Here is a 23582-nt window from a genome sequence, read left to right on the forward strand (position 1 = left end):
TTTTCTACTAAGTTAAGTATAGAAGCAATCTGGAGAAGTGGGACTTTGCATTAATAATGGTTCTGGAGATGTAATTAGCTTAGTTCTTTGACATGAGAACTCCCATCCTGGTGTCTTCGGTGCCACTTTTTCAGGTTGAACATTCTGTAGGGTCCTTTGCCTACCATACACATAAAAGGTAATACTGCCAACTGTGACTTGGCCATTTTTTTCTCCTTCTCTGAAGTAGCTGCACCTTCCCCTATTTTTTCATTTTATCTTTTTTCTCCTTTTTTGAATATTTATCATAAATGATTGGTAGTGGTAATAATTTTAAGTTCTATTTATTGTAAAATGTCAACTCTTGGTAGAAATACTTTCATTAAAATTCTGATGCTCTAAATAACAGAGCTAAATTACCAAAATGATATCCCAGAAACATTTTTCAGATGTCAGTTTCTAGAAGTTGAATTTTAGAAGTCTTAAATACAGAATATTTTATGCCAGGTATTTAGTATTTTAGTAATTTTCATATATAATTATAATTTTCTGAGTATTATCACAGGATTTGTATCTTTGATCATTTGGGCTTTGTACGTTGAGTTAACAGGTCCTTACCCTTTTGGAGTATACAATTCAAATATTAATAGGTAAGACTGAAAAATCAAATTATTCTTACTTTATGTGTAATACAGGATTGCTAGACAAAAGCTCACCAGAAAAATTTGAATTTTAGACCAACAAGTAATTTTTGTAGTGTTAGAGACAGACAAAAGCATTACTTGTTGATTTGAATGAAATTTAAATTTAACTGGACAACTTGTCATTGTCCTTACAAACTCTAGGGAGTCAAGGTCCTTAGGAAGTTTCCAGCAGTGTTGTGAAGGGCAGGTGATGAAAAGTGGGTGTGAGCTGCATTCTGTGTCTTTGGAGATAGTCTGGACCCTGTGGTTCCCCCAGCCCCTCTCAGGTGAATGCGAGCTCTCCCAGCAAACTGACAGTCTTCCTAGAAACTAAAGCAGCCACGAATTTTTGATTTGTGCTGGTGTCGGTACATACCAGAGACACATCTGCACTTGAGAGTCCACTGCTTATGGTTGCCTGGGTTTTGATTGCCAGGATCCCATCCCTGCTGGTTTAGGAGCTTCTGAACCTGTTCAGTTTCCAGGACCCACATGGTAGATGTTAAGAACCAACTCCCACAAGTTGTTCTCTGGCATCTACATGCATGCCGTGGCATGTGCATGCTCACACACACGGGGGGGGGGGGAGGGCGGGAACTACTTTTTCCAGCCAACAGCATTGAGCAAAACCCAGTTTCAGCTATAGTTAATCATGAGAGATACTTCCTTCCATCCCGTCATCTGATCTGTGGGATTATCCTAGCATCTAATACTTTGTCTCGATACATTTCTCCAGTTTACCCGTTCCCTACAACGGAGCAAGGATGCCAAATGCTAAATGTCCAAACAGGGGCCAGCCAGCACAAACATGGCTTTAGCTCTTTACCCTGCTTAGGTTCCAGGAACTGTATCTGAGGAGGAAGCTGTCATCTTTCATGTCCTCTTGTGTGGTTACTACACACTCAGTTTCCTCCCTCCTCCAACTCCCTACAAGCTTGTGGTTCACTGCTCTTTCTCTGAATATGTTACACCTCATGAGACAGCGATGCCCTGTTCCTGCCAGTTTCCCTCTTGAGCATCTCATCCTGTGTCTTCAGGCCACGGGAGGACAGAGTGCCAGCAAACAACCAGTCCCTTTCAGCCTCTGTTCTCATCTCTTCCTCCTTCCCTTTGCTCTGGTTCCTTGTTCCACAGTGACGGGTCACGGTGGTGCAATATCTGAGAATCCCCTCCAGCTGTAACATCTGGGATTCCCTAGCTCACTCACTTTCTCATGGGTGCTTTGAGCTCCCTTGCCAGCTCTGGGCTCTTCCCCCTCACCTCCTACCCATTGCTAATGGGTCATAAGCACCGAAGTTTGAGTAAGTGTAGAAAGCAACTGGAACCAGTTGTACTGGGATGCCTTTTACTAAGGTTTATTTTAATTTCTGTTGATCTATGGATTTGTATGTATAACTGCACGTACTGTGCACGTCCCTGCAAAGCCTAGAAGAGGGTGTTGGATCCCCTGGAGCCAAAGTTACAGGTGCTTATGAACCAACAGAAGTAGGTGCCCAGAACTGACTCAGGTCTTCAGGACCACTAAACCATCCCTCCAGCCCAAGTTCTTACTTTACCACTTTTGCTTAAGTGGTAGTTTTGACTACAAAAGATGAAAGACATCTTGACCCTGAGAGCAGAGCTGGCGGAGCGTTCAGGGAGGCTTGCACTTCTGCAGTCCTGTCACCACAAACACTCCGTCTGAGTCACAGGCTAGAGCCAACCTTGATTCTCTTCACAGAACATTTGCAGCTCATCTCATCCGTCCTTTAGGTCTTGACAAACAAGGTCCCGTTGTCCTCATCTAACTTGTTCTTTCTGCCTGGCTTTGTTCCCAGTGCCCTTCAGATAATGCCTCTCTCTTCCTTCTCTGACTGCTCTGCATGGATGAACATTGGCTGACTGGCTTCAGTGCTCACATTAGGATGGAGGACATACAGGCCCTGGGTACAAAAGTAATTCCTTATGGTTAGAGTTGTTCTCACATACGCACACACCAACAATAGTAATCATAATAATATAGGACAGCTACCAGTGGTCATTTAAATCATATGATGTGGCTGAAGTCCTCTGATGTCTTTCAGATCTACTCTAATATGCTAAAAAGGCTCACCATTTTTGCATTTCTGCATGGCATACTGCTATTTTAAAAATGAGGGGTTTTTGCAGTAAACATGTGAGCTTTAAATAACTGTTACTTGTCAGTTTGAGGCTTTTCCTATGATCTAAAGCTTGGTACTACCAAACTGTCTTCATCATGGAATATAGCCTGTCTATCCAAACCACCTATAAAGGAAAAGCGTGTAAAAACTAAAAAGTAAATCATGTAAGAGACAGGAACCTACCCTTTCCTTTGAAATCAACAATTCTAGCATAGTGAAGCCCGGATAGATGGCTGAGTAGTTTAGAGCAGAGTTTAGATCCAGCAGCCGTGTAATAGATTGGGCATCTTACAAGTGTTTGTAGCCCCATCTCCAGGATATGCCATGCCTCCTTTGCCCTTCGACACATGCACATGTACTCAGACACACAGAGACACAAATAAAAAAATCAGCAAATCCCAGTATAGTAGTGTCTGACCTTTTCCTCTTTTTTTTTTTTTTTTTTTTTTTTAGTTCCCCTGTCCCCTTTTTGGTGCTGGTTCTTGAACCAGTGCTTCGTTGTGCTGCATAGCTCAGGCGCCTCCACTAGCCCTGCCCCTTTGTTTCTCCTTTGTCTTGGTTCTCTTCTTCCCCATCTGGCCAAACCTGAAGAAGCTGCCATTTTGCTTCTTGACAAAGAAATTGTAAAGGAAATTTTAAAATATCATATTCAATTATTAATGAAAAGGAAAACAGTCACCTGAAAAATGCACAGCAGTGATGTTTCTACAGCTAGTTGCTTTTTTTTAATGCCTTTTTTTCTTTTTAAATGAAGATGTTGTCTATATTTTTAGCAGAAAGCTCCTGTAGACCCCTGTCATGGAACTCACCAAGCAATTGGTGGGTTCTCAGCTATTGTGCAAGGGTCCCTTGTTGGTACATTCTAATGTGCACTTGACACGATTTTAATGTGGCCTTTCCAAGGTCTCTAAGTATGCTTGGATTGGTGCAAACATTTATGTCTGTCTCGTTACCCCCAACCCCTTTTGTGTCTACTCCATGGACTAGACATTGCCAGGATAGGGGTCTTTTTCTGCTTGCTTGGCTGGTTTCGAGGGGTAGATGTTGCTACTGCTGCTCTTCGATGCTGAAGTGCCAGACAAGACCTGTGCCCTTGAGCTCCATCCCTGGCCCGTCTGACAGTGCAGACGGCTCCAAAGGTGGTCTGTGAGCCCTGTGCTCTTGGGAAGGAATAAATGCCCCTTGTCTTCAGTTATTCCTGATAGCAGTCCTGGGTGCACTGACACAGGCATTCTGGGCCTTCCTGCCCCTGGAAAACAAGAAGCTCTTCTGGCTCTTCCCAGCAGCAAACCCTGGTGGCCTCTGCTGTGCCCGCCTTGCACACTGCACTAGTCCAAGCTTTGCCAGTATTAAAATATTAGTCTAAAGGGAAGGTCCCTGGTTTGTGTTTCCAGGGAGCTGTGCCAAGTGACTCTTCCTTGTCAGTTATTGAAGGTTGCCTCCAGGTTCAAGGTTCTAAGATAGCAGCACCAGGCAGCAGCTCCACGGTTTTAGTACGTGACACCTTGTCCCAGTGGAGTCCAGAAACTGGGGCCTGGAGTCTGCCGCTAGAGCAGGGCCTGGGGGTGGAGGCAAATGTGACACTGAGCAGTCCATCATTCCCTTCTCTCTCCTAAAGCTCCGGGTGCTGCCCTCTTCTCTCCCCCTTCCCATTTCTGTTTCCCAACCTTTCCTCTTCCTTCTCTTCTTTTCTTTCCCTCCTTTCTTCCCCTCTCTATTCCTCCTCAGCTTTTCCCATTTCTCTGTCCTACTTTCTCGTGCATACATACTCAGCCCTTGCCCTTTCCCCTCCACGTCAGTCCACACAAACTCAGGACAAGCCACAAGGGAGCTTCCAGTGCATTTTGAAACACAATGTTTACAATGCAGGTGGGATCAAATAAATGAGGGGGATAAGCAGGCCAAAGCAGAACCTCCTCTAAGAGGGAACAAGGGCCTCTCCTCCCAACATGCCACCCTATTCATTCATGGCGTTGGCGTGGGGTCTGGGCCCGGCACTGGCCTAGCTTTCCTTGTGCTTCTGTAGAGCAGAACATGTAGCTCAATATAGACGTAGCCATGTGCTGGTAAGAAAGAGTAAGAAAACCTGGGAACCATGGGATGAGTCCTCCTGTCATTTGCCAACAGGACCTAGGTAGAGGTTACTGCAGAATTTCCTCTGTAGGAGTCACAATAAGAAGGGGGAGACCTGCCACACTGGGTGAAGGACTCACTCTGACTTCTCGGGATGGGCCCTGCAGGTTGCCAGGAGTTCATGATCCCCTTGGGGGAGGCTCGAGCCTGCTTCCCTGTCCCAGCTCACTCCTCACCTTCAGTATTACCTGCCAGACTGGAAGGGGATGGTTTTTCTCTGGTTTGTAGGTATTGCTTGCCGTGCCTTAAGGCCCTTATGGCGGTGTTAACACTTTTTTACTGTCTTATTGGAACACATGTATCTTGGTTTCATGGTTAACTTTATTCTAGCCACTTGAAGACAGCTTCCGTTACATGAAGGCTAAGGGAAAATGATTATTTTAGTTGTCGTCTGCTTTTGATTTTGTTAAGTGTGTTTCTCTTATTTTCTTAAAATGAAAGGGTGGAGGGGTAAATAAATGCCAGCAATCCAAGGAGAGTAGATCAAAAGCAACTTTGCTTTTTCATTGCAGTAGAAAGTCAGATAAATACATATTTTTTTTTCCTGCTTCAGGTCAGAAACCCTTCCCTTGTCAAAAATGCGATGCCTTCTTTTCTACCAAATCTAACTGTGAACGCCACCAGTTGCGCAAACATGGAGTTACCACCTGCTCCCTGAGAAGAAACGGGCTTATTCCCCCAAAAGAGGGTGATGTTGGATCCCATGATAGCACAGGTAGAGCCTCCAGGTGATGGAGAACCAGAGAGAGGAGGGCGCTCCCCAGATCTCAGCTAAAGCTATGTGAGCTGGAGATGTGCACTGTGCAGCCTCCGCTTAGGGGGCCTTGTGCCCAACTTCTGCCTAAGCTGACTGACACCCAGGCCTGTGTAGCTGGGGAAATAGTGTCAGTCCCTAGGACACATTTGAAATGCTAAGGGGGAGAACCAGCACCTTCCTTCCAGAAATTGCCATTGTTCTGATCCTGGAAGGTGGGATATCTGCATGTTCTATACTTTCAGCTCCTGATGTACATCCCTGAAGGAAATGCACAGCTTTGAAGTTTGGGGGACCCAGCTTCTGCAGCCTTCTTGAGCCCCTCTTGTCCAGTAGACTCAGTACTGCAGGAACTGTGACCCCCAAGCTCTTAGAAGGGGAGGGGGTCTTGTTGGGGCAAGGCAAGGTGTTTCTTTTCAATAATTCTTTCCCAGTATAAACCTGTCCTTGTTTGAAAAAGCACTCTGCATGTCCTTTCTTTAATCATAACTTTGCTTGACCTGGATCCGGGTATTATTCTCCTGTGCTGATTTGTGCTTCCTCCCTCCAACCCTACAGAGTAATTAACACTGGCCCATTCCTGTCATGCCACCCTCACCCCTTCGGCTTCTTTATTTACTCATGTCCTCTCTTCGATACATTCCATAATCCAACTACTCAAGTATGCTACCTTCTAACCCCCAAAACACACCATTTAAAACCAAGCTGCTGCAGGCCACCTAGTCCACCCAGGTAGGGGTGAGGGCATTGCAGATGCGGGTTCAGCTCTGTGGGTGTTGAAAGCTGGCATTTGCTCATTGCTTGAATCTATGCCACAGGTGTGTTTATCTAGGGTTACAGTTGTGTCTTGCTTCTTTTCTTCCTCAGATTTGGGTGGGATAGAGTGCTGTGTAGTTTGAGTGGCACCCCAACCCTGGGAGTCAGTGTGGACAGAGTGAGAGTCATTAATCCCAACCCCTGACTCCCTTGTCCTTCTCTCGGTGATGACACATCACGGTGGACTGGATTTCAAAGAGTGCTGATCCCAGTGGGGAAGTCAGCTCTATCTCCCCTTCCCACACCTTTACTCAGACTGTAAAAGCAATGGAATGCCTTTGGCTTGCTGGGTCCTTTTGCCCGGGTAGACCCTCTAAGGGCAAGAAGGGCCCAGCTGGTTCACTGGCTCCTCTCCCCCGCCCATGACTTCATTTCCACATAATTCTCCAAGGTCTTTGAGTAAAGGAAGGTATCCTACCATGGCTGACTCCCTGTGAGCCAAGCCCAATCTCAGGCTCCAGGAAGCCCAAGGCACTGCAGCAGCTGTCTTTGCCGCAGACTGTCCAGTTAATGTTTAACCGTCATTGCCACAGTACCTATTAGACTGAAACGTTTTCTTACAGTCTGTTTTACAGAACTGTCCTGTGATTCTTCCCTAACCAGTTCAAGGGGGAAGGCAGCTGACACAGGGGTTGCTTCGGGGAGGGAAGTCTCTCTGCATCCAGCTCATAGAGGAGGATGTTCACAGGAACGCCTCTGCTGACAGCAGAGCTCAGTCAGGGTTTATGGTCTGAGCTTTTACTTAGCTTTGGCACCAAGTGTTAGCCTGTGGTGTATTTACTTTTTAAGTTTACAGTTGCAGGTTTTCTTTTTCCAAGGCCCTGCCCCAGAAGTTATACAGGTTTTCTTAAAGGGACAGAGCCTCTGAGGAAGGAAGTCACTGGAAGTCGTGAAACTATCAAAGGGAAAAGTGTCTGTTTAAGCTCTGCACACAGCCCGTGACCGGAGGGAGCAGACTAGGAGACAGGTGTGAGGGACTTGAGACATTTATAGACCGAGTGGCTGTGATAGGAGCTGAGGGTGGAGGAACAGGCTTCCTTTAAAAATTCTTTTCTGGTTTTGACCTTGGAGACAGGATAGCTCAGGTTATCCTCAAACTCAAGGATGACCTTGAATTTTTGGTCCTCCTGCTCCTAGCTCTGGGGTGCTTTCCCAAGTCCATCAGCTTGGGTAGGCAGGTGCTCTAACACCTGAACCACATCCTCAATCCCAGAACAGACTCTGTTTTAGAGAGACAGGAAATGACAAGGAAGTTCCTGAAGTTTTTGAGGTTTGGTTTATATGTGCATAGATTGAATTCTTTTAAATAGCTGAACATGTTTTATGATGTCAGTGTGACTTTTCCAACCACATGAGATCCTCCGTGAAAATGCACCCCAGATTTCTCCCACACCCAGGGCTAAAAATACTGTGATGGAGGACAGTTTTCTCTTAAAGGGCTGTATTAAATACTCAGTTTTAAACTGAAACTCTTCCCTCTGCTGGGCAGATGTGGCCTACTCTGCCCTTGAGGAATCTTCTTGTTCTTAGTGATGCATCAAGTAGGCATCACATTGGTAGTGCCTGGACAGGACCTTTTTAACTATTCCTTAATGGAAGGCACTTTTACCAACTCTGAAGTCCTGTTGTCCACACACACTGGTACCCAAAAGTGCGCCCCATGCTTGAACACATCAGGCAAAGTGTAGGCAAAACTGTCTGCCAGGTCCTGTAGGTCAGTTGCATCTGTTGCATTAGCTGAGTGACATTGCATTTCTAGGAAGCAAGAGATGACCAGCAGAATCTGCTGCCCTGTAGGAGGAACTGGGCACTCATTGTCTACTGGGGTTCCTTCTGCTTCCCCCACCAATTTTCTTTAAGTGTCATGGACACTAAGGGGAGACTGATGAGACAGAAACATTGCGTTCTCTTAAGGCTGCCTTGCCCATAAGAAGTGGTGAGCTCAGCCGCCTACATTTGAGGAGAAGCCATGGTAGGACATGGCCTTTCTCCTCACTCACCATATGTGAGTATTGTTCCCAATCAGGTCACAGGCTCCCTGCTAAACCACTCCCCCTAGTGGGAGTTTGGAGTGCAACCCAGCCACTTCTGCTCAATTGTACATAGAAGTTATCCACCCTCAGAACTGGATCATGGGGCATAATTTTGTCTTAGTGCTAGTACTCGAATTTGGCCTCCAAATTCATTTTTACTTTTATAAGTGGGTTTTGGACTTGGGGTGTTTTTTATTTATTTATTTATTTTTGAGGCACAGTTTCTCTGTGAATTCCTGGCTGTCCTGGAACTCACTCTATAGACCAGGCTGACCTCAAACTCAGAGATCTCCCTGCCTGTGTCTCCTGAGTGCTGGAACTAAAGGCGTGTGCCGCCACCACCCAGCTTATTTTTATAAGTTTATCATTTTAAATACATTCAAACAGCTGTGTACTGAGTGCATGCTATTCTGGGCCTAAGGTGGGAGAAACACAAGTTCGAGACCAGCCTAGGATACATAGCAACCTCCTGTTGCAAAAAAGAAAGAAATCATGGTTTGCTGGGGGGAAAATCAATAATAGGAGCAGCCTAGGGCATACTAGAAAAAAGTAAAATGACTCATTCCAAAAAGTGCTTGACACACAAGCGTGAGGATCTAAGTTCAGTCCCCAGCATCCATTAAAAAAACAAACAGGTAGTGTTGGCTTGTGCCTAAAATCCCTGAACTGTGGTAGCAAGAGACAAGATGAAAGAGGACCCTTGGAGCTTGCTGGCCAGTCAGTCTCACCAATTAGCAAGCTTCAGATTAGTCTCAAATAAATAAATAAACAAACTAGAGATGGAAGAAGACAGCAAACACTGACCTTTGGTTTCCAAACGTATGTGCATTAAAAATACATGCATGTACACACAGAATTACTCACAAAGCAAGCAATCTATGCATCCTATGCTTCTGTTGCCAAGCCCATCCCATAGATGCTCTCTGTAACACCATAAAATGAGCATAGCTGTTTTCTTGAAGTATAGCCTAAACTTAAGTGTACATCTCTCAGGATTGCTGCTCCTTGTCACAAGTTATCTTTACGCCATGATAACTGGTTTAATTCAGAAGTCTCTTGAGACACCCAAGCAGTAACCTCTACCAAGCACAGTAAGAATGAAACCAAAGAACTGACATAGATGGAGGTGTCCTCACTTGGTCGCAGGTGTGAAGTATACATACCACGTCAAGGCAAGCCCCCAGGCCCGTCTTGATGGCACATGATGGAGCTTGTGGCACTGGGAAGGAATGATAGGCATATGGTGGTCTTCTACCACAACGAGAGTCTAGACTTCCTCGAACACTGATGTGTCTATCAGGGGTGCACCTTCTCTATGTGCTGTAAAACCCCAAGTTTCCACTCCGGGTTCAGAGGAAGCACTGAAAATCTACAGTAGTAAATTGGACTTTAAGTCCGTGGCTAAACAGTAGTTCCCAGCCAGGTTCCATTTTTCTGGTAGAACCATTAAGTTCTTATTCAACCCTAGTAGAGAAAAGGTTATGTTCCTGATACTGTTCAGTGTGGTTAATTTTTTTTCATAGCTGTTTCTTTATTTTTCTTCTTTTTTTTTGTTTTGTTTTTGGGCTTTTTTGTTTGTTTGTTTGTTTTGAGACCATCTCATAGTTCAGGCTGGCCTTGAACTCACTGTGAGAAGCCCAACCTGGCCTCCAGCTCTTGTCTACCTGCTTTAGTCTCTGATGAGTGCAGGTGTGCACCAATGTGCCTGGCTTTGGTGTGTAATGTTGGCATGAACTTCCCATGTCTAGTTTTGCTGTGGGAGGTAGACATCACTGTGTACAGGAGATTCACCCTCTAGGTCCCTGTCGTCATGCTCCCCCTCTCTCACAGCCCCTCAGAGCCACCTGCCATCCCTCCCCCAATGCCTGTACCCAGGTTTGTGTTGAAGGTCCTCCGCATGCATTGTTCACAGGTGCGTTGTTCATCTGCTCTGGCCTCTACCTGTGGACCATGTAAACAGAACCCACATGTGGGTCGTTTTCTGCGAACCTGCTTGAGGACCACGTTTGGAAGATGGGGGGTCGTTCTTGTGTATGTTGCATGTTTGTAAAAGCTCTCTGCACTGGAAAGATAACCTTTACAACTTGGCTTCCTCAACCTCCCTAGTGCTGCGAGTTTCTGGAATGCACGCCCTCTCCTGTCTGCACTGCCTGAGTCACTACACCTTCCTTGGGGTGGGGACAGCTGAATGATCTTGGGTGTGACAATGGAGGTCAGGAGTTCTGAGGCACAAGAACCCATCTGTTTAACTGGGAATGTGAAGGCTAGTTTGGTCCTTTACAACTCCAGGTTCAAAAAGTCCTCACTATGTTTAGTGTCCAGGCTGCCAGGGTGGGTCCAGCCAAGTCCCAGTAAAGCCCTTGAAAAGGGCATCCTTGGTGTCACCTCATCTGAACCCCTTCCCTCTTTTGCTTGCTTACACAGACAGCCAGTCAGACACAGACACATTGACTACCCCAGGTGAGGTGTTGGACCTCACAGCCCGAGATAAAGAGCTGCCACCATCAGAGGGAGCCATGGAGCACAGCCCAGCTACACAGGACCTCCCTGTGAAAGAGGCCAAAGCAGAGGCAGCCCCTCTTGAGAACGAGGAAGAAAAGGGGACAGAGGAGAACCCAGAGCCAGAGGAAGAATGTGGCGTGGAAGAAAGCACCAGGGATGCAGATGCCCCGGAGGAAGATACAGCCAGCAACCAGAGCCTGGATCTTGACTTTGCCAGCAAGCTGATGGACTTTAAGCTGGCAGAGAGTGAGGCAGGCTCTGTGGACAGCCAAGGCACAGCCCAGCAGGACCAGAAGCATACCTGCAATACCTGTGGAAAGAACTTCAAGTTCCTGGGCACCCTGAGCCGCCACAGGAAGGCACACAGCTGTCAGGAGCCCAAGGAGGAGAAGGAGGCACCTGTGCTGGAGAATGAGCGTGCTGGCAGAGCAGCTGAGGGGCCCTCGTCTTCCCCTGAGCCTGAGGAGAAGCCTGCTGAATCCCCAGCAATAGATCCAAGCCCAGGAACCAGGGAGGCCTCAGTGGAGAAACAGAACGAAGAAACAGAGGGTCCCTCTGACGGGGAAGGCACGGCCGAGAAGAGGAGTGGCGGTGACAAGAGACCAAAGACAGACTCCCCCAGAAGCATGGCCAGTAAGGCGGACAAGAGGAAGAAGGTTTGCAGTGTATGCAACAAGCGCTTCTGGTCCCTGCAGGACCTCACCCGGCACATGAGGTCCCACACAGGTATGAGAGACCAAACCCAAGTCAGTTCTAGTGCTCATTTGAGAAAACTGGCTAGGTTTGGTTGTCCTTTGAGCTGGGAAAACCGGGACTCTTAAGGAGAGTGGCATAGGCCTTCTGCGGGGCAGGTGAGGGGGCCTTCTGCAGCAGCAGTACATTGGAAAGCACTGTTTTCCTCGGCCACTCAGTTCTAATCCTGGCCTCTATAGATAGGTTGGCTGCCCTGTCCACAGACTTCTAGAACAAGAACAGTGGGCGTATGTCAGCCAGTTGCTAAGGAGGACACGGGTGTATATGCCAGGGAAGCCAGGTGCTGGCCCGGCCTATGTTATGAAGATCCGTGTGTCATCTATTAATAGGTGGGTAGGGCCTTGTCCCTTGTGGAGCTCAGCCTGCCACCTGGGGGCTGGAGCTGCGATGTCCACAGAAGGTCCTGTTATTTTGACAGAGAGGGAGTGGAGAGAGACCTGGATAGAACCTTGAAGCCAAAAGATAGAAGCATCCTTCCTCAGCTGTCATCCCCCCAAAGAGAGCACCCCAACCCCTTGTCCATATCTCATTTCATGCCCCCCCACACACACACACAAGTAGCCTTGACCCAGCCACCTGGGCCCTACATGGGACCTTGTTCTGGCCAGAGATGTTCTCAGCTGTGGCAACTTGTGTGTGTAAGCTATTGGGAAAAGTCCAACTACGCCTTCTTGTGCCGTGATTGAGGGATTTGAGGGAATTGTTGCTGGCCATGCAGTGCCTGAACGAGAACCATTCAGTCCTCCTATAGGACTCCTTGCTTCTGGGATTTTTTTTTTTTGTTTGTTTGTTTTTTTGTTTTGTTTTGTTTTTGTTTTTCGAGACAGGGTTTCTTTGTAGCTACGGAGCCTGTCCTGGAACTAGCTCTTGTAGACCAGGCTGGCCTCGAACTCACAAAGATCCGCCTGTCTCTGCCTCCCGAGTGCTGGGATCAAAGGCGTGAGCCACCACTGCCTGGCTTGGGATTCTTTTAAGATCAGTATGTAGAAGACTTAGTTGAGAGGAACAGGAGAAAGAATGTGACTCCTAGTCTTGCCAGTTGTAGCAAATAAGAGGGCTTTCCCTAGGGCTAGTGAGATGGTTTAGCAGTTAAGATCACTGCCTATTCTTCCAGAGGACCTGGGTTCAGTTCCCAGCACCCACATGGCCGCTCACAGCTGTCTGTAACTCCAGTTTCAGGGGATTTGATACCTTTATGCACATAAAATAAAGTTAGGCTGGGTAGTGGTGGCGCATGCCTTTAATCCCAGCACTGGAGGCGGAGGCAAGTCTCTGAGTTCAAGGCCAGCCTTTTCTACAGAGCAAGATCCAGAGCTATAGAAAAACCGTGTCTCAAAAAAAAACAAGCCCAAGCCGGGCGGTGGTGGTGCACGCCTTTAATCCCAGCACTCGGGAGGCAGAGGCAGGCGGATCTCTGTGGTCTTCAAGAGCTAGTTCCAGGACAGGCTCCTAAACCACAGAGAAACCCTGTCTCAAAAAAACAAAAAAAACAAAAACAAAAAAAAGTTAAAAAATTATTTTAGAAAAAGCAAAGCTGGCTCTCCCTAAGCAGCAAGGTTTATTTGTTAAGTTCTGGATGCTGCTTCATTCGTGTAGATCAAGGGGCTGGGAACCAGTGGCCTTTGCGTTAATGGACATCTCGTTTTCCTTCTCTCGTTGCTCAGGAGAAAGGCCATACAAGTGTCAGACCTGTGAGCGAACCTTCACCTTAAAGCACAGCCTAGTTCGACACCAGCGGATCCACCAGAAAGCCAGGCACAGCAAGCACCACGGGAAGGACAGCGACAAGGATGAGCGGGCTGAGGAGGACAGTGAGGATGAGTCTACCCACAGTGCTAACAACCCTGTCTCCGAGAATGAGGCCGACTCAGCTCCCAGTACCAGCAACCATGTGGCCATCACCAGGAGTCGGAAAGAGAACCCGGCCAATTCGGGAAAGGATTGTAGCCAGGAGGAGAAGACTGCAGTGGAACAGGCAGCTGAGTCCAGCCACAGCACACCCGAGGAGCAGGCGTCTCCAGGTGAAACAGACTCCGAGAGCCCAGCAGCCCTTGTACAAGACTTACTGGAGCTGTGTGCCAAGAGGCCTGCCCCAATCCTGGCGGCCACCGACGGTCCCTCACAGCTTCTGGGGATGGAATGACAGCTTGCCCTGTCCCCATCAGCACACAGATAAAGCTAGCAGAGCCTCCCGAATAGAGAATTCACAAGGTTTTCTCGGTGTCCTTCAGCTGTCTGGAGAGAGAGGAAAGAGACAGGCAGTGCGGCCAACCAGCTCGTGCCATAGCCTTACCCAGTGCGCATGCTCCCGGCCCCAGTACGGCCGGCTCCAGTGCCTTAACTACTTATGGGTTCTCCCACGTCGTTGTGGGTATGACGCCCCCCCATGGCGTTTTAACAAAACGTATTTTAATGAATTGTTGGGAGTATCTCTTCATTTAAGCATTAACATTACCTTTTGTGTTGGTGTGTTTGAGCTTGTTTCTGTGAACCTGTGATAGATAGTACTGTTTGTTCTGTGAGCTGGAAATAGAAGAAGAAAGCCTAACCCTTGGATCCCCGTAGCCAATAACTGGAAGAAAATGATGTGAATTTCATGTACATGACCAGAGGGAAGAGGGTGCGAGGCTGATTTCTAAGCTAGACGTTTTTTTTTGTCTCTGGGTCACCTGGTGGAGGAGCCATGAGCTGGTCTTTGTTAGTGGGTGTGGTTGGTGCAGAGTTCCAGTGTGGCGTGAGCCAAAGCCAGGAAAGAGTCTAGCTTCAACCTCACGTGTCTCCACTCTCTCCGTGTTAGAAATGGTTACTGTTCAAATTCTTAATTTACAGAGAAGAATGGCCTCCTCAGCAGCATAACCTATGGAGGACATACCTGGATGTCATTGATTTTTCCCTTCTCCCCATTTGGTATATGTTATTAATATTATATTATTATTATTATTAGTTCATCAGTTTGCTGGGCTCTGCATTCAGCAGAAACAAATGGGCAATATTTGTCCTGGGAGACCTGCACTGTCGCCTGGTCCCCGCACGACGTGTGCCTGAAGCTTTGTTGGCACACCAGTGATGGCTCTTCTACTGTACGCAGACAAGCCTTACTTCAGTGGCTGTAGAAGCCAGCAGGGGCCAGGAGTGGGCTTCCAAGCATGGCTGAGGCGTGGCTCAGAGGGGACAAGGATGCATGTGTGGTGGGAAACAGGCATCCGAGACGCCAGGCCATGCCTGGGGCACCTCAGAGACAGCTGGCAAGGCCTCCCAGTCTTCCTGCTGAGCCGCGTCCAAGCCTTCCCCCTGCTGTGCTACTGTCGTTTGTAAAGCAATGAGATACTACTGCTGGTGATGATCTGAACTGCGCAGGCGCCCGCGCAAGGTTTAGCCTAGAGGGCTGTCTTCCTGCACCTTCCTGCAGTGTGGGGCCGCTGCTGGGAGAGAGCAGCACTTCCTGATTGGCCGATCCCCCGGTGCACAAAGGCAGGGTTCCCTTTGTTCCTGAGTGTTCTCCGTAGGCAGTAGACTTCCTTCCCTCATCAGCAAAGAGACCGCTCCTACTGTAGCTGACCTCTGTTCAGCACCCTGTCCTGTAGCTGAGACCCGAGGATGCCTGAGCCACACTGCTACTAGAGCCCCTGGCCTTGCCCCTTGCCTGCAGAGCCTCAAGACTTCTCTCCGGGAGGTCTGCCTCTGCTCCTCTTCCTCCCCTCGCCCTGTGGCTCCCCGTGTTCCTCTGTCCCTGAGACATGGGTACCCTTCTGTCCACCAGTCTCTAGTGACTAAAATCCAACCACCCTGACTTCAATGGAAGATAGACATTCTAGAGATAATGAAAAGTGATATATTTGCATATGAAAGAAAAATGTTGAGGTATATGTGATTTTTAACTTTATTAGGGATGTATGAACCAGTTTAAAATTGAGATTTTATTTACTGTAGAGAGAGAAATCAGAACCAATGGCCCCGTGGTCTTTTAAGTTAAAGCCAGCTCCTGCATCCCTTAGTTGTTTTTTATTATAATTACGATTGTTAGTTTCATTGTTGTTATTTGGGGTTTCTTGTGTTTTGTTTCTCTTTGCAACTCTCCACACTAAACTCATCGTATTGTGGGGAGAAGCCGTGACTGAACTCTACGCTGCAGTAAGATGTAGCAGGGATTGGCTCCCAGCAGCAGCCATAGCCGGGGCTGCAGCTCGCAATAATCACTATTGATTTAAAGCTTTATTTAGTCTGATCTATTCCTTCATAGTCAATAAGGTCTTGCCACATTTTATTAGTGAGATTGAGAGATGTATTATTTGTCTGTTGCCCTGCCCGCCTTCCTCCCCCCATATTAAACTGTGAAATTTGTGATTTGTTTAAACGCTGGGTGAATCATAGTTTAGTTTGCATGTCCAGCTAATTTGTTTCTATACATTTTGTTTGATTCTCTTTCTCCTCAGGGCTTTTACAAATATATATATATTATATATGTATATATATATATGGATCATCTGAAAAAAAATTTGAGGTGCAAATTTTTTTCTTGGTTTTGTTGTTATTGTTTTGTTTTTGTTTTTCTCTTTAATGGACACAACGCTGAGATTCAATCACTACATAAGATACCTGGCTGTGAAAACAAGGCAAAAAGGCCCCATGGGGCTGTTTCCCAAGCAGCTCCTCAGATGCCGATTTCAGACAGATCATCCTCCGTGCGTCTTTTTCTTCTCCTCTCTTTCCTCGAGAAGTTGATCCTGATGATTTCAGCCCATGCATTAAACAGGAAACAATAATAACTGTAGAATTCATATTTTTCTAAAGGGAACTTAAAAACTGCTGCTACATGTTATGTACAAAACTGGTTTATGCCACATGAACAGAATCACAAGTTTGGTTTTGGTACTTTTTGTTTCTCTTTGTACTCAGTTGTATAGAACTTCCAGATTCAGAATGAAAAGAAAGCTGTTCTGTATCAAACCATCTAAGCAATAAATGTTATATTTAAAAAGTGGCACATGACCAACCTGTGAGTTCCTCCAATCCTGTCTCTAAACATGCAGCCCACTCAGGGCCGGTGTAAGTGGCCAGCCCTGTGCAGCTGTCAAGGGTTGATGCCCTAAGAAGCCTGGGTACCCAGGCAACATCTTTAAAAGACGGTTGGGGCTGGAGATGACCCAGTCAGGAAAGTGCCCGACACAAAAGAGTTGAGGACCTGGGTTCAGATCCCCGGGTCCCTCTGCCAACACAGAGTGGCAGGGGGGGTGCATGCAAAGACAGACAGATCCCTGGAACTCCCTGGGCAGCTAATCCTGCCAGATTGGTAATCTCGGGCTCACTGAGAGATGCTGCTTCAAATAAAGGTGGCAGGCTGGCACAGCAGCTCAGTGGGTAAAGGCACCCACAAAGCCGACAGCCTGAGACTGATCCTTAGGACCCACCTGGCAGAAAGACAAAGGACTCTCAGACAAAAATCACAGACTGGAGCAAAACATGAATCTGGACAGGGATGTCAGCAGCTACAGTGAAATTTTGTAACGAGACCAGATGGGAACACCTGAAAGGCAGCAGAGATAGCTGGAGTGGCCCACACAGCCAGGCTGTTTCCTATGCTCCGGTGACTCCTAGGGAGAATGGCTGGCCTTTAAGGGACTGAGTTGACATGACATAGAGCAGTGTTTCTCAACCTGTCGGTCGGGGCCTTCTGGGGGATCAAATGGCTCTTTCGCCAGGGTCGTCTAAGACCATCAGTAAACACACACCTATGATACTTATGATTTATATCAGTGGCAAAATTACAGTTACGAAGTACCGACGACGTTTTAGGGTTGGGGTGTCACCACGACATGGGTTTTAAAGCGGCATTAGGAGTTCTGGTAAGCTAGAATCTTAGTGCTGCAGATTTTAGTGAGCCTAGCAATAGAAGACCAGTCCCAGGGCTTGGGGACAGCTGGTCAAACCCATGTGTTTGTGAAGAGCCCTGTACCATCTCCCTGGGGAGTAGCCTTCAGTAGGCAACCCCTGCCAGGCAGTGATGGTGCATGCCTTTAATCCCAGCACCCAGGAGCCTGGTCTACAGAATGAGTGCTAGGATAGTCAGGGCTATTACACCCTAGCTTGAAAGGGGAAAAAAAAAAAAAAAAAAAGCAACCCCATTAGAAACTGATTTGTGGGAAACTAATTTTAGGATATGATATAAAATCATTGACCAGATCACAGCATGGCAGGAGTGGGATCCCTAAACCTCAGGCTCCTCTGTTGTTCTCAACTGTTGGCTTTGATAAAGATACCAAGGATCCCAGCCGGGCGGTGGTGGCGCACGCCTTTAATCCCAGAACTTGGGAGGCAGAGACAGGTGAATCTCTGTGAGTTCGAGACCAGCCTGGTCTACAAGAGCTAGTTCCAGGACAGGCTCCAAAGCCACAGAGAAACCCTGTCTCGAAAAACCAAAAAAAAAAAAAAGATACCAAGGATCCTAACATACCACAGTGCTAGCTAGATGGCTCAGCGGTTAAGATTCTGGTGATGGTCACACAAGCAGCTTACCCGCACAGCCTCCAGCCTCTCCCGCTGGGTAGAAGGGTGCCGCCAACCACTGAGTGATGTCTAAGGCGCCTGTGAGCATGGGCTCGGTGGCCAGGTGCATTGGACAGCAGCTGATATTCTGTTTGCTTTCTATTGCTGTGGCAGACACCAAAGGCAACTTGGGGAGGGTCAAGGGTCTATTTCTTCTTAGAACTCTGAGGTCACAGTCCACTGTGAAGGGAAGTCAGGGCAGGAAGCAGAGAGAGACCATGGAAGGATGTTCCTTGCTGCTGTGCTCCCCCTGACTTGCTCAGTCTGATTTTTTATACACCCAGGACCACCTGCCTAAGGATGACACCACCCACAGTGGGCTGGACTATCACATCAGTCACATAAATCAAGAACATGCCCTAACATACCTTTTAAGCACAGTACTCAGGCAGAGGCATAAAGTCTACATAAAGACCCTGTCTCAACACTAACAAGAACGACCTACACTGAGTACTAGGGGTCTCTGAGTTGCTCATTCCTCCCCCAGGATCCAGTCACCCTTGCCTGTGCACTTCCTCCTGTTCTCCCGGCAGCCACTGGCCGGGACAATAGGAGAATCATACAGAAGAAACCTGATTCCTTTGCAACTTAAGTTCTAACAGGGAAACTGACGGTAAAGGAAGTAGATGAGAAAGATAAAGAAGATATGAGTCTGGGGGAAGAAGGAACCAGGAAGAGACAGGAACGGCCCTGCTAGCCCTGAGGAAGTCACCTGTGCAGTTGTCTGCAGAGGGCACAGAGGAAGGCCTGTGGGCCACAAGCCCTGCAGGAAGCCAGCGAGAGAGACAAAAAGAATGAACCAGGTGTGGAGCTTGCAGCAGACTGGAGTAGGTGGGCGGGATTCTGGTTTCATGTTTATGCTGGGGTGACAAAGATGGCCACAGGAAAACCAACAAAATGAGGTGGCAGTCGTGCCTTCTCATAGGAGTTATGAGAAGAGGTGGGTTTTTTGTTTGTTTTTAAGACAGTTCCTCACTATGTAGCCCTGGCTAACCTGAAACTCACTGTGTAGACCAGGCTGGCCTCAAACTCTGAGATCTGCCTGTCTATGCCTCCTGAGTGCTAGGACTAAAGCTGTATGTAGGCACCTGGTGAAGAGACAGGGCTGAGAATTGCAGGAGCATCCCCAAGAGGCTTCTAGATGCTAAACCAGATTCAGGGTGGGCGCTACAAGGCAGTCAGGGAAAGGCACGCTTAGCTATGCCTTGCTCTAGGGGCCAGGAGTTAGCTTTGAAGAGAGGTGTCCCCCTCCCCCCCAATTATCTTAGCAGGAAATGCCTTGCACCTAAGAGCCCATTTCCAGGAAGTGGCTGAGGGATGGGGGAGGCTTGCTCTTCTGGGCTGAGTCCCACAGAACCCCAGCCTCCTGCCCTACAGGGACCCTTGGGTCTGGCCCACCGCCCTCATGCCCACCCTTTCCCTATATCCAGGCTACTGCCACGTCAGCGGACCACCTGTGCTGAAGAACACAAACCCACAGAGATTTCAGAAACTGTTCCCTGGGGACATAGTGAGCCAGGCAGCACAGTAAAGCCTGTGGGACCGTCCTGAGCAGAAGAGAAAGCCTTAGATCTGAGGTCCAGACATCAGCCCTGGGTGAGTCAGCCTGAGAAAGATTTCTTTCATCTCTGTTATTGTACCATAAAGTCGACCAAAAGCAACAAGGAGGAAAGGTAAGGTCTTACTTGACTTAGACTTCCAAATCACGGTCCATCCCTAGAGGAACCCAGACAGGAACTTTAAGAAGAAAGCAAGGAAGTAGGCTGCTTTCTGACTTGCTCTAAAGGTCATGCTTAGTTGAAAGCATGATTAGTAAAACTCAGAGAAAGAAATTGGGGTTCAACCTGAAGATCCGAAAAAGCAAAGCAGCCAGCCACTGACTTTTACTTCGACCTCAGTCTGAAATGGCAATCCTGCTCCAGGAATCTCAGAATGAGACTGTGTTTGAGAGCTGTTTCCTGCCATTTTATAATCCTTCTAGGGCTGGGATTAAAGGCATGCACCACCGTCATAAAAGTCATGCACCACCCGGTTTCTGTGACAATTAGTGTGGCTGTTGTACTTTCCCGATCCCCAGGCAAGCTTTATTTATAAAATACAGATGCAATACCACTACATTAGGTAGCTTTCTTGTACAATCCAGGCCCACCTGCCAAGGGAATGGTGCCACCCACAGTGGGCTGGGTCCTCCTGTATCAATTGTCAATCAAGACAATTCCCCACAGACATGTTCACAGGTCAGTCTGATCTGGGCAATCAATCCCTCACATGAAACCCCGCTCCCTTCTCAAGGACTTGGACTGTAAAGTTGATAGTTAAGATAGCTAGTACAGTGACCATGATGATCAGCTAGACACGTACGACCGCCCAAAGACACTACCTTCACTTTGATGGGCATTGCAAAAGGACCCGGCCATGAGCACCAAGCCCACCATAGTAGCTATCTGTGCCAATCACCCACACTTGGTCCTCAGTAATCTTGAAATAAGAGTGGTGTTGCACTGCCTTTAATCTCAGCACAAACTGAGTCCCCAGACAACCAGGGATTTGCGGGGAAATACTGACTCAAAAAATAAATAAATAAGTAAGGAAGTTGTTAATCCCAGACTTAATGATAAGAAACTGAGTTGAGAGAACTGTGTCTAGTCAATGTTAGGCCATTGTCCAACCTTGACTCGCTGGGTTTCAAGGTCAGTGCTTGTGTTATCGAACCTTCTGAGGTTAGCAGCTTATAAGAAGAGGTTTATTTGGGCATATGGTTCCAGAGGTATTGGTCCATAGTTGCATAGCCCTTGTCTTAGTTTGCTTTCTATTGCTATGATAAACACCATGACCAAAAACAGAGCGGGAGAAGAAAGGGTTAATTTCGCACCACAGTCACCCACATCCTCAGAGACACCAGAGCAGGGTCCTGAGGAACTGAACAGAAACCATGGAAGAATGCTACTGTGGAGGTTTGAAAGGAAATGCCCCCCAAAGGGAGTGGCACTATTAGGAGGCGTGGCTTTGTTGGAGTAGGTACGTTCTTGTTGGAGGAAGTGTGTCACTGGGGGGGGGGGCGCTTAGAGGTCTCTTTTGCTCTGGCTTCGTTCAGTGTGACACAGAAATGATTTTCCTTTCGCCTGCAAGATGTAGGACTCTCAGCTACTTCTTTCGCATCATGTCTGCCTGCACACACAACCATGGCGATAATGGACTGAACCTCTGAACTGTGAGCTGCCACCTCAGTTAACTGTTTTCCCTTAAGAGAGCTGTCGTGGTCATGGTGTCTCTTCACAGCAATAGAAACCCTAACTAAGACAGCTAGTAACTGGCTTACTTCCAGGTTCCTGTTTGCCTACCCTTCTTATACAGCTCAGGTCTACCTGGCTTGGGATAGCCCACCCACAATCAACCAACAATCAAGAAACCACCTCCACAAACATGCTCCCAGGCCGATCTGATGGAAGCAGTTCCTCAACTGAGGGTCCCTCCTCCTAGAAGTGTTAAGTCAGTAACTAAGATCAGCCATCACAACCCTGGTGCATTTGGTCCTGTGGTGAACAGCATCAGAGCAGAAACTTGCTAACACTCCTGCTCGGTGCTAGCAGCTAGGAAGCAAAGAAAGATCTGGAAAGAGGCTTGGATTTCACACATCCCCTGTAGGACACACCTCCAAAGACTAACTGCCTCCCACCAGGTCCCAGCCCTTAAAGAGTCTACCACCTCCCTGTAGGCTGACAACCAAGCTTTCCAGGCATGGACCTATGAGGGACATTTACCCAAGCCACAGTGGGGTGACCATCAGCCCCTCTATGTCCTGAGAATTTCAGTCTGGGCTGTCCTGATGCACCCATTTGTCACAGCCTCCATCCTTCCTGGAATTTATCATCTCCTGCGACTAATCAAGTGAGAGGCTAGAGGCGTTGTTCAGTGATGGAGCTCTTACCCAGGATCCCCAAAGTATGTGTAAAAAGATGCTTTGTGTGTGGGAAAATATATCAAACAAACTCTTTCAACTTTGTTAAAATTTTTTGTTTGTTTGTTTTTCAAAACAGTTTCTCTGTGTAAATCTGGCTTTGTTGGAACACTCTCTGTAGACCAGGCCTGCCTCAAACTCAGAGATCACCTGCCTCTGTCTCCCGAACACTGGGATTAAAGGCGTGCACCACCACCGCCCGGCTGACACCTTGCTATTTTTAAGTTTACAACTTGGTGGCATCAAGTCCACCACATTGCTGTACTCCGGTCCCCACCATCCATCCTCCTAAAGCAAAGTTCTGCACCCATTAACCCTCTCTTCCCATCCCCCATCCTCATAGCCACCTCCATTCTGCTTCCTCTCTGTGAATATGGCTCCTTAGGTAATTCACTCAAGTGAAAGCAGCATCGTTAGCACCTTTACTGAGGGCTTGATTTCTGGGAGGTCAGTGTCCAGGAAGCAGGTGTGTGTTAAGCAGCACTTGGGGATGCCGAGTCTCGATTCTTCCTGTTGGCTAAGGTGGTGTGGTGGTTGATATTTAGGGCCAGCTTGACAGGGTGTAGAACCACCTCTGGATGTCTGTGAGAGAGGTTCTAGATCACATTAAGTGAGCGAGAAGAACCATCCTAACTGTGGGGAGCATCTCTATGGTCTGAAGAAAAGATGGGCACCACTTTCACCTCTCTCTGCTTCCCGACCATGGCTACAACATGACTTGCTCACCGCCTCATTCTTCCACCATGGCTTCTCCACTGCGATGGACCGCCCCTTAAAACATGGACCAAATAAACCCATCTTTAACTTGCTCTTGTCAGAACAGTAAGAGATGTAACTTGTGGAATATTAGTTTAACCTGTGTTACATTCATTTATGCTGTGGAATATTTGTTTCATGATGCAAAGATGTGTTACATTCTTTTATGTTGCATTTGTTTAACTCTGTGAAGCTGTGTTACTTTGCCTGCCTAAAACACCTGATTGGTCTACTAAAGAGCTGGAGGGCCAATAGCTAGGCAGAAGGAAGGATAGGCAGGGCTGGCAGGCAGAAAGAATAAGTAGGAGGAGAAATCTAGAAAAAGGAAGGAGGAGCTAGACTAGGAGGAGAGGAGGACACCAGGGGCCGGCTACTCAGCCACACAGCCCTCCATGGAGTAAGAAGTAAAGAAAGATATATAAAATAAAGAAAGGTAAAAAGCCCAGGGGCAAGACATAGTTAAAAAGAAATGCGATAATTTAGTTTAGAAAAGCTGACTAGAAACAAGCCAAGCTAAGGCCAGGCATTCGT

The 23582-nt window shown here is 47.5% G+C and overlaps 1 protein-coding gene across 5 annotated transcripts in view; it reads left to right on the forward strand.

Moving 5' to 3' along the window:
- Positions 1-16769, forward strand: part of Rreb1 (ras responsive element binding protein 1) — a 126919-nt gene extending 110150 nt beyond the window's left edge. For 4 of the 5 annotated variants that reach the window (XM_057787422.1, XM_057787423.1, XM_057787424.1 and 1 more), the window contains 3 exons: positions 5490-5651; positions 10964-11767; positions 13459-16769. In XM_057787422.1, coding sequence (XP_057643405.1) covers positions 5490-5651; positions 10964-11767; positions 13459-13937 — 1445 coding nt within the window. In that variant the 3' untranslated portion in view covers positions 13938-16769. The remainder of the gene's footprint in view (positions 1-5489; positions 5652-10963; positions 11768-13458) is intronic. The other variant, XM_057787425.1, reaches the window with a different exon arrangement.
- Positions 16770-23582: the final 6813 nt, after the last annotated feature.

The sequence above is a fragment of the Chionomys nivalis genome, chromosome 13 (assembly GCF_950005125.1).
Source record: "Chionomys nivalis chromosome 13, mChiNiv1.1, whole genome shotgun sequence".
Classification (NCBI taxonomy): Eukaryota; Metazoa; Chordata; class Mammalia; order Rodentia; family Cricetidae; genus Chionomys; species Chionomys nivalis.